The sequence below is a fragment of the Vulpes lagopus genome, chromosome 13 (assembly GCF_018345385.1).
Source record: "Vulpes lagopus strain Blue_001 chromosome 13, ASM1834538v1, whole genome shotgun sequence".
In the NCBI taxonomy this organism is placed as follows: Eukaryota; Metazoa; Chordata; class Mammalia; order Carnivora; family Canidae; genus Vulpes; species Vulpes lagopus.
The window spans coordinates 9,685,627-9,697,787 of NC_054836.1; the positions used below are offsets into that span (position 1 = coordinate 9,685,627).

The 12,161-nt window shown below is 35.9% G+C and overlaps 1 protein-coding gene across 1 annotated transcript; it reads right to left on the minus strand.

Annotated features, from left to right (window-relative positions):
• Positions 1–1,447: 1,447 nt before the first annotated feature.
• LOC121474992 (olfactory receptor 2AJ1-like) lies at positions 1,448–2,407 on the minus strand. Its single transcript, XM_041728139.1, has one exon. It carries the CDS (start codon positions 2,405–2,407, stop codon positions 1,448–1,450), a length of 960 nt encoding a protein of 319 aa, XP_041584073.1.
• Positions 2,408–12,161: the final 9,754 nt, after the last annotated feature.

A 12,161-nucleotide genomic window follows, 5' to 3' on the forward strand; every position in this document is an offset into this window, starting at 1 on the left:
TACTAATATTTTCTAAATTCTTAGGCTCACTAATTTAGAAATGTTGAGCTGGTCTTAAGGACATGAGCAATTAATGAGGTGTTATTTTATTCTAGAAATTCTAAATTAAATAAAAATTTTTATTTTGGTATAATGTTTTTGATGTTCTTCTAATTGACAGAACTCTTTTACCCTTGAGAGGAAAAGTCCACTTTCTGTGAGAACAATGAGGAATAAAAAAATAGAACAAACAGCGTGCACATTTTTATAACTTTTTTGTTAGTGTAAAAATATTTTAACTGTTTTGCCTTAAAATATAAATAACTACAATATATTGACATCTTGCTTTTAAAATAAATTATAGGAAGCACAACAATTATTAAACGAGTAAAAATAAATACTCTAGATTCCTAGTGTTGTTAATTTATGTAGAAAGACATAAAGGAGAAGAGAAGGTAGCATTAAAAAAGGTAAGAGAAAAAAATAAAAATAAAAAAGGTAAGAGGGAGTGGGCACCTGGTGGCCCAGTGGTTGAGTCTCTGCCTTTGGCTCAGAGCATGATTCCGGGGTCCTGGGATTGAGTCCCACATTGGGCTCCGCACAGGGAGTCTGTTTCTGTCTCTGCCTATGTCTCTGCCTCTCTCTGTGTGTCTCTCAAGAATAAATAAAAACTTTTTTTTTTCAAAAAATGAAATAAGAAGGAAATCTGGAAAAAGAGACATAGACTGGTTCTGCCAACCAAGTTAAATAATGAATTCACTCATCAAATACACATTTTGAACATTTTGCAAGCTATGAGACCTACAGAAGGAGGGATTAGTGCTAGACAGAGATAACTATTACCCAGTCAGCCTGGTAGGGAACACAGGAAGTAGCACAGAGTGAGAGGTATTGAATTGAGATCTGTCAAGGGAGTTCAGCCAAAGAGTGGGGAATGGGGACTAGGGTGGCAAATGATTTTCTATGTGTGAATGTGCAGAATTTGGAGAGAACATAACACCTGAGGATGCTACAAGCTGCTGGGTATTGTGGGAGCTCAAGCAGAGGGTGGAATTTGTGGGTAGACTCACTGAGCCATGTCATACAAAGGCCTTGAAATCTAAACTGACCTGTGACCTTAGATAAACCTCTGTATTTTCTTCCCAAGCACACTACAATTTTCCTATATCTTTCTGCTGTATCTAAAAGAAGGAAGAAGCACCTTCCATTTCAAGTGACACAAATGAAGCAAGATGAGAGGACTAGATGAGAGCTCATATTCACAGAGAATTAGTTGTGATTTAGACCTCTTGAAAGCAGTATAACTTTTGTTTTCCTCTCTGCTTTGATAATTAATTTGTTTTATTATTTAAAACTGATACTATCGGGATATGAAGATAAGAGGAGAGGAAATGAAGACACAGACAGTCCCATTGTTTCCTCAGACCCTGCAGCCTCCCAGGGATATTTGAATTCTCAAGTTTTCTGTCTATTCATTGAAACGTGCAAACCTATTTTGAATGGAAAACTTCCCCATTACCTTCTTCATTGAGTCCACAACCTCCCTGTTCCTTAGACTGTAGATGATAGGGTTCAGCATGGGAGTAAGGATGGTGTCAAACATAAAGAGAGCCTGGTTCAGAATGGGGGTGTGGGAAGATCCAGGCCTCATATATATTAGCATGGCTGGACCATAGTAAAAGATGACCACAGTCAGATGGGAAGAACAGGTAGCCAGAGCCTTTCTCCTTCCCTCATGGGAGTTTATTCGCAGGACCTGAAGGAAGATGAGGATATAGGAGGTCAAGATGAAGCTTACTGGGAGAAGAACCACGACAATACTAGTCACTACTACTCCTTTCTCATAGGCTGAGATGTCCTCACAAGACAGCTTCAAAATGGCTTTGACCTCACAGAAGAAGTTGTGGAGTTCCCGGGGGCCACAGAGGGGAAAATGCATGGCATAGGCTGTGTGGGCCAAGGATGCCAGAGTCCCTCCCACCCAGGACCCAATGGCCATTCTCTGGGAGACCCGAGGGCTGATAATAATTGAGTACTTGAGAGGATTGCAGATGGCCACATAGCGGTCATAAGCCATGAGGGTCAAGAGTAGGCACTCAGCAATCCCCAGAGTCAAAGTGAAGAAGATCTGGGTCCCACAGCCAACCAGGGAAATATTCTTCTTTCCTGAGAAAAAATTAACTATCATTTTTGGGACTATGCTAGAGATGAAAGCCAGGTCAATGAGAGAGAGTTGGCTAAGCAAGAAATACATGGAGGTGTGGAGATGGGGATCCACCCAGATAAGGAAGATCAAAGTGGTGTTTCCTGTGATAGCAATGGTGTAGATGAGGAGGACAACAGAGACAGAGAGTCTGGTATGTTTCATTCCAGAGAAAAGGCCCAGGAGAATGAAGTCTGTGCTCAATGTCTCATTTCGTATCTCCATGCTTTCTCCTTACCAGCTTCACCTGAAAGATAGTGGAGGCTTTCATAACACATGTATAAGAAGCAGTTCTATAAAATATGGTAACTGATTGCAAAACATGAACTATTTGGGGGAGGGGACTGAAAACAGAATTTCCCTACTTCAGAAAGATGTTTAAGTCACAGGATAGGAATTATTAAGCAGATCATGGAAATGAAATTATTTTTTTTCCCATCAATGCTGCAGCCCATTCTGCATTTACTTTTTGTACCTCACCTTTAATTCTCCTCTTTTGATAATCTAAAGAATTCTTAAATTCATAGTTTTTTTCACATTAATGATTGTAATCAAAACAATGGCATAGCATAAGGATGCTGTCATAAAATATTTCTGTGATTCAGAGTTAACATAGATTAGATATGTCATGTGAAGTAAACAGCTATATTTTGGGAAACCCCAATATCATTTATTTAACTTGTTGAAGTTCCTTCAGTGAGTGGACCATTGAATGTTCCAACACATACTTGGCCTCAGTAATATTTATCTCTTCACTAGAATGAATTTTGTACTCTCCCTCACCATCTGTATTCAGAATCAACAAGCAGCAAACTTAAATTTGATGTCTCCAAGAAGGGTGAGAAAGGAAATACCTCCTCCCCTTTTTTTGAATTATATTTGGTAGACAGTGTCACATTAGCTTAAGACGTACAAGATAGTTATTGGACAACTTGATATGTTATGCTAGTCTCACTCCAGGTGTAGCTATCATTTGTCATCATACAAAGCTATTTTAATATCATTGGCTATATTCTCTATGCTGTACCTGTTATCCCATAGCTCCCACTCCCTTTCACTAATTTTTGCTCATCTCAGCCACCCTTCCACCCTCTAGCCACAATCAGTTTGTCCTATGTATTTATGGATCTATTTCTACTTTTTTTGTTTTTCTGCTTTGTTTCTTCATTTGTTTTATTTTTTAGATTCCACATTTAAATGAAAGCATATGACATAAGCTTTTTCTTTCTGAATTATTTCACTTAGCATAATAACTTCTAGGTTCATCCATGTCACAAATGGCAATAAGACAAGGAAAATAGGCAAAAGTTGGTATGGAAAAAGTTAAATTGCCACTATTTGCAGGTGGTATAACACTATACATAAAAACCCTAGACTCCACCAGAAAACAATCAGAAGTAATAAATATATTGATTAAAGTTACAGAATACAAAATTAATACACAGATATCTGCATTTCTCTGCACTAATAACAAAGCAGTTGAAAAAGAAATTAAGAAAATGATTCCATATAGAATGGCACCAAAAAGAACAAAATACCTAGAAATAAATTTATCCACAGAGTTGAAAGAACTGTATGCTAAACACTATAACACATTGCTGAAAGAGACTGAAGAAGAAAAAAGGAAATATATTCCAAGCTCATGGACTGGAAGAATTATTATTATTAAAATGCTGATACTACTCAAAGCAGTTTACAGATCCATTGCAAGCCCTCTCAAAATACCAATAGCATATTTTAAAAACTTAGAATAAATCTGGATGCCTAGAGGGGCTCAATTGGTTAAGCATCTGCCTTTGACTCAAGTTATGATCCCAGAGTTTCAGGATTGAGTCCCAAATTGGGCTCCCAGCTCAGCATGGTGTCTCCTTCGCCCTCTGACTCCCCTCCATCTCATGCTTTTTTCCCTCACTCTCTCTCATAAATAAATAAATAAATAAATAAATAAATAAATAAATAAATAAAATCTTTAAACAAAACTAGAATAACTTGGATGCTAAAATGTGTAAGGAATCATAAAAAAGAATCCAAATAGCCAAGCAATCCTGAGAAATAATGATGTTGAACATATATATCGCAATCCTACATTTCAAAATATACTAAAAAGATATAATAATCAAAACAGGGTGGTAATACCACAGAAATAGACGTTTAGATCAAAGAACAGAAAGAGAGACCAGAAATAAATCTACACTTTTATGGTCAAATAATCTATTAGAAATGAGGTAGGGATATGCAATGGTGAAAATACAGTCTATTCAATAAGTAGTTATAGAAAAATTGGACAGCTACATGAAAAGAATGAAACGGGACCACTATATTAAACTCTACACAAAAGTAAACTCAAAATGCATTAAAGATCTAAATGTGTGACCCCAACCCATAACAATTTTAGAAGAAAACATATCTAGTAATTTGATTGACATTAGCCTTAGCAACAGTATTCTAGATATGTCTCCTCAGGCAAAAATAATAATAATAAAACAAAACAAAACACAATAAATTACTAGGACTACACTGAAATAAAAATATTTTGCACAGTGGAGGAGACCATTAATAAAAAATGCAATCTAACGAAAGGGAAAATATTTGCACATTATATGCCTGATCAGAAATCAGCACCAAAAATATATACATAAGTTATACAACTCAACACCAGAACAAATGAATAATCCAATAGGTCAACACCTCATCATCTAACACTGAAATTTGCAAATCTCAGAGATAGAGAAAATCTTGAAAGCATCTCAGGATAAAAGGTCCATAATATACAAGTTTATAAACATCAGACCAGCATCAGACCTATCCACAAAGACCTGGCAAACCAGAAAGTACAGATATGATGTACTTTTAGGGTGCTAAACGTCAAAAATATCCATCCAAGAATACTTTATTTTGAAAGCCTGTTATTCAAAATAATAGGAAAGATAAAAATCTTCCAGGATAAACAGAAACTAAAATAACTTGTGATCACCAAACCAGCCCTGGAAGAGAAGAAGATCCTTTAAGCAAAGAGAGAGCCCAAAACTAACATAAACAAGAAAGAAACAGAAAATATACAGAAACAGTGACTTTACATATAATACAATGGCACTAAATGTATATATTTCAATAGTTACTCAGAATGTAAATGGGCTAAATGTCCCAATTAAAAGACATCAGGTATAATATTGGATAAAAAAAAACATGAGCCATCCATATACTGTCTGCAAGATACTTATTTTAGTCACAAAAACAACTCTAGATTGAAAGTGAGGGGGTAGAATATCATGTATCATTCTAATGGACATCAAAAGAAAGCTGAAGGAGCAATCCATATGTCAGACAAATTAGATTTTAAGCCCAGACTTGATAAGAGATAAGGGAGGACACCATATTATCATAATATATCATAAAGGGTCTATCCAACAAGAAGGTCTGACAATTGTAAATATTTATGCCCCTAACATGGGAGCAACCAATTATAGAAACCAATTAATAGCAAAATTAAAGAAACACAATGATAATAATACAATAATAGTAGGGTAATTTAACACTCCAACTCAGTACAATGGACAGATCATCTAAGCAGATGATAAAAAACAAAACAAGGAGTTTGAGTGACACACTGGACAAGATGGACCTCACAGATAAATACAAAACATTCTATCCAAAAGCAACAGTATATACATTCTTCTCAAGTGCACATGGAATATTCTCCAGAATAAATCACATATTGAGTCACAAATCACGTCTCAACAGGTACAAATTTTAGGATTATCCCCTGCATATTTTCAGAGCACAGTGTTTTGAAACTTGAACTCAATCACAAGAGGGAATGTGGAAGAAACTCAAACACTTGGAAACTAAAGAGTATCAAACAAAAGAATGAATGAGTTAATCAAGAAAGAAGAATTTAAAAAGTCACAGAAACAAATGAAAATGGAAAACACAACTGTTCAGAATCTTTGGGATGCAACTAAGATTATCCTAACAGGGAAGTATATAGTAATACAAGCCATTCTCAAAAAGCAATAAAGGTCTAAAATGCACAACCAAAACTTATACCAAAAGGATTTGCAGAAAGAGCACAAATAAAGTCTAAAACAAGCAGGACAAGAGAATTAATAAAGATTAGAGCAGAAATCAATGAAATAGAAATCAAAAGAGCAGTAGAACAGATCAACGAAACTAGGAACTGGTTCTTTGAAAAAAAAAAAAAAAAAAAAGATTGTTAAACCCCTGACCAGGCTTACTACAAAGAAAAGAAAGAGAAAGCACCCAGATTAATAAAGTTGTGAATGAAAGGGGAGAGATCACAATCAACACCAAAGAAATAAAACAATTATAAGAATATATTATAAGGGATGCCTGGGTGGCTCAGAGTTTGAGTGCCTGCCTTTGGCTCAGGGCGTGATCCCAGATTCCCTGTTTCAAGTCCTCCATCAGACTACTTTCATGGAGCCTGTTTCTCCCTCTGCCTGTGTCTGCCTCTCCCTTCCTGTGTCTCTCATGAATAAAGAAATTAAAAAAATTTAGAGAACATATTATGAACATTTACATGCCCACACAGTAGCCAATCTGGAAGAAGTGGATGCATTTCTAAAAAAAACTGAAATACGATGAAATAGGAAACCTGAACAGGCCCATAACCAACAAGGAAATTAAAGCATTAATTAAAAATCTTGCAACTAACAAGAGTTCAGGGCCAGATGGCTTCCCAGGGTTATTCTTCCAAATATTTAAAGAAGAATTAACACCTATTCTTCTGAAGCTATTTCAGAAAAGTAGAAATGGATGCTAAATTTCCAAACTCATTCTATGAGTCCAGCATTACCTTGATCCCAAAGCCAGATAAAAACACCAGCAAAATGATAATTACAGACCAATATCCCTAATAAACATGGATGTCAAAATTCTCACCAAGATGCTAGCTGATAGAACCCAATAGTACATTAAAGGGATTATTCACCACAATCAAGCGAGACTTATTCCTGAGCTGGAAGGTTGGTTCAACATCTGCAAATAAATCAGTGTGGTACATCAAATTAATAATAAGAAAGACAGGAACCACACGATCCTCTCAATAGATGCAGAAAAAGCATTTGACAAAATACAGCATCCTTTTTTGATTAAAACTCTCCACAGTGTAGATATAGAGGGGACATACCTCAATATCATAAATGCCATCTACAAAAAGCCTACAGGGGAAATCACTCTCAATGGGGAAAAATAGAGAACATTTCAACTAAGGTCAGAAACAAGACAGGTATGTCCACTCTCATCACTGTTGTTCAACATAGTACTACGAGTCCTAGCCTCAGGAATCAGATAATAAAAAGAAATAAAAAGTCATTCAAATTGTCAGAGAAGTCAAATTCTCTCTCTTTGCAGATAACATGCTACTTTATGTGGAAAACCCAAAAGACTCCACTCCAAAATTGCTAATACTCATATAGGAATTATGCAAAGTGGCAGGATATAAAATCAATGCACATAAATCTATTGCATTTCTATACACTGACAATGAGACTGAAGAAAGAGAAATTAATGAGTTCATCCCATTTACAATTGCACCCAAAACTATAAGATACCTAGGAAGAAACCTAACCAAAGTGGCAATGGATTTTGCCAAAATCCTAAAACTATAGAACACGCATGAATGAAATTGAGGGAGACACAAAGAAACAGAAAAATGTTCCATGTTCATGGATTGGAAGAACAAAAATTGATTAAATGTCCATGCTACTTAGAGCAATCCATATATACTCAGTGCAATATTTATCAAAATACCATTAACTTTTTTTCACAGAGGTGGAACAAACAATCCTCAATTTTGTATGGAAACAGAAAAAAACACAAAGCCAAAGTAATATTGAAAAAGAAATCAAAGTTCATGCATCACAGTTTCAGACTTTAAGCTCTATTACAAAGCTGTAATGAACAAGAGAATAGGGTAATGACACAGAATCAGACACAGATCAAGGAACAGAATAGAGAACCCAAGAGGAAATGTGTGGGAAATATCAGAAAGGGAGACAGAACATGAAGACTCCTAACTCTGGTAAACGAACTAGGGGTGGTGGAAGGGGAGGAGCGGGGGATGGGGGTGAATGGGTGACGGGCACTGAGGGGGGCACTTGACGGGATGAGCACTGTATGTTGGTAAATTGAACACCAATAAAAAATATATTTATTAAAAAAAAAAGAGAACCCAAGAATAGACCTTCAACTCTATGGTCAACTCATTTTTGACAAGGCAGGAAAAATTTCTGGTATATTTCCAGAAAAAGACAGTCCCTTTGACAGTCCCTTCCACAACTAATATTGGGAAACTGAACAGCTACATGTAGAAGAATGAAACTGGACTTTTTCTTACACTATACACAAACATAGACTTGAGATGGATGTAAGACCTAAATGTGAGACAGGAATCCAATAAAATTCTACAGGAGAACACAGATAGCAACCTCAGATCTTGTCTACAGCAACTTCCTGCAAGAACCATCTCCAAAGGCAAAGGCAACAAAATAAAAAATGAACTATTGTGACTTCATCAAGATAAAAGCTTTTGCACAGCAAAGGAAAAGATCGGCAAATCCAAAGGACAAGTGACAGAATGGGAGAAGATATTTGCAAATGTTTTATCAGATAAAGTGCTGGTATCCAAAATTAGGTCTTATCAAACTCAACATCCCCAAAGAATAAATAATCCAATCATGAAATTGGCACAAGACATGAACAGATATTTCCCCAAAGAAGGCATACAAATGACCAATAGACACCCAAAAGTACTCAACATCATACAGTATCAAGGAAATACAAATTGAAACCACAATGAGATACCACCTCACACCAGTGAGAAAGACTAAAATTAACAAGTCAGGAAACAACAGATGTTGGCAAGGATCCAAAGAAAGGGGAACTCTCTTTCACTGTTGGTGGGAACGCAAGCTGGTGTAGCCACTCTGGAAAACAGTATGAAAGCTTCTCAAAAAGTTGAAAATAGAGCTTCTCTCTGACCCAGCAATTGCACTACTAGGCATTTACCCCCAAAGATACGAATGTGATATGGAGGGGCACCTGCACCTTAATGTTTATAGCAGCAATGTCCGAAATAGCCAAAATATGGAAAAAGCTTATATATCCATCAACGGATGAATGGATAAAAAGAGTGATCTATCTATCATCTATTTATCTGTCATCTATCTATCATCTATCTATCTAACTATAATGGAATACTACTCATGCATCAAAACTGAAATCTTGCCACTTGCAATGACATGGATAGAACTAGAGGGTATTATAGCTCAGTGAAATAACTCATAGACAATTATCATATGATCTCACTCATATGTGGAATTTAAGAAACAAAACAGAGTATCATAGGGAAATGGAGGGGAAAGTAAAATAAGAGGAAAACAGAAAGGGCAGCAAACCATAAGAGATTCTTAATTATAGGAAACAGGGTTGATGGAGGAGAGATGGGTCAGGGGATGGAGGAATTGGTTGATGTACATTAAGGAGGGCATATGATTTAAGGATCACAGTATATTATATAAGACTGATGAATCACTAAACTCTACCTCTGAAACTAAAATGCATTATACATAAATTAATTAAATTTAAATAATAAATACATAAGCAGATAGATAGAAAAATAGATAAGTAAACAAATATTTGGTAAAATTTGCCTGTGAAGCTAAGAAAACATTTTAAAAATGTAAATAAATTTTTTAAAAGTGGGTACATAACCTGAAAATATATTTTCCAAAGAAAACATACAGATAGACAACAAATACATGAAAAGATGCTTAACCATCACTTATCAGCAGAGAAAAATAAATCAAAACCACAATGAGGTATCACCTTATATATGTTAGAAGGGGTAGTATAAAAAAGACAAGAAATAATAAGTTTGGCTAGGTTGTGATGTTAAAGGAACCCTCAGGGGCACCAGGGTGGCTCAGTGGTTGAGCATCTGCCTTCAGCTCAGGTCGTGATCCCAGGGTCCTGGGATCGAGTTCCATATCAGGCTTCCCAGAAGGGGCCTGCTTCTGCCTCTGCCTATGTCTTTGCCTCTCTCTCTGTGTCTCTCGTGAATGAATGAATGGATGAATGAATGAATGAATAAATAAATAAATAAATCTTTAAAAAAAGGGACCCTCATGTGCTATTGGCAGGATTTTAGCTTATTGGTGCAGCCACTGTGGGAAACAGTATAAAGATCTCTCAAAATATTGTAAATGGAAATACCATACAATCCACTAATCTCAGTGTGAAGCGTTACCCAAAGAAAATGAATACACTAAATTGAAAATATATGTGCAACCCTATTTTTATTGCAGCATTATTTACAATGTCCAAGATATGGAAGTAAACTGAGTGTCCATCAATAAATACACGGATGTAGATGATGTGGTTACTCAGCCATCGAACAGAACACCTTTTAAAATTGATTTACAGCCTCTGTGTATTTTAAAGTCAATTTAGATTAAATTTGACTTCACATACATAGAGAGAGATATGAAGAAATCTCCTCAAAGATTTTATGGCTTCTACCTAATTTACTTTTGCATTTCTGTCAGCTTGATCCACCAGAAAAAAGAATATGGATTTCTATTTTTTAAGATTTTATTTATTTATTCATGAGAGACACAGACAGAAAGAGACACAGGCACAGGCAGAGGGAGAAGCAGGCTCCATGCAGGGAACCTGATGTGGGCCTCAATCCCGTGTCTCCAGGATCACACCCTGGGCTGAAGGTGGTGCCAAACCGCTGAGCCACCCGGGCTGCTCAGAATATGGATTTCTGAGAAGAGTATCTTGTGTCAGTTTTTGGAGTATTTTATGCAAATTTCTTTATCAAGCCTTCATGAACATCAGTAACTTCTGCCTTGCAGTTAGAAGAGTCCCTCAGCTAGCACAGGTCTTTCTAGTGTATTTTCTGCTTGGCTTTGTGAACACTGTTGAGCTCTAGTTCATGGCTCTCAGATGTTATTGTCAATAGAACCATATGGAATAATTGTCAAAATGCAGATCTCAGGCCCACACTCAGAAAATTGAATGCTTAGATCTAGGATGAAATCCTGAAATCTGCATCTCCAAGAAGATTTCAAATGATTCTGATGTTGGCGGCATACATCACACTATGAGAAGCCTGGTCCTGGCCAAGGTATGGGGCCCATAGAAATGACATCTATGCACTGTATTACATTCTTTTTTTTAGCCATACAAATGCATACATTAATTGTCTTCCATACCTCTCCTAGTCATAACTAAACAAATTGACTTATTTACCTTTGGATGATATTGGATACCTATAGAGTTCTGAATATATGATCCCAGACCCAAGTGGGATAACTACTATTGTTATATGTCATTTACAGTTGATTAACTAAAGTCTATAAATATGATAAAATGCTTTATATATATCTTGATGTACATTTCATGGATACCAGGTGATTAAAATGTTATACATTTTGTTTAAAATCTAACATTTATTATTTTCAATAGTGTTTGATTCTTAGTGTTACATAAATTTAGCTGTCAAAATGGACTGAATGCCAACCTCATTCATTTGCATGAAAACTTAAGAAGTGATCAATTCAAAAATGATTTATTTCTTCAGTGAGCTATCCTAACAAATTAAGTCATACTAGTCACTTGATATAATTGATTAGTTGTTTCATGATTACAAATTTTCAATCAGTAGGAACTTCAGTTCATGGTACACATTTTACTACTCTTACTTATAAATATACTAAGCCAATGACGTGTGTGTGTGTGTGTGTGTGTGTTGAAGATCACAGAAGTAGCCAATGATGTATTGAGAGGAGAAAGGATTATCTCTTTTCCCCATGTTCCCACTAAAACTGGAAAACAATTAAAATATAGCAAGTTAGCGAGTTTCGGGAAGACCTGATCTGTGAGTTCAGTGAATCATTGTTCTAGATGATCTCACCACATCTTTAATAAAAGACTCACTTTTGAAAAAAAA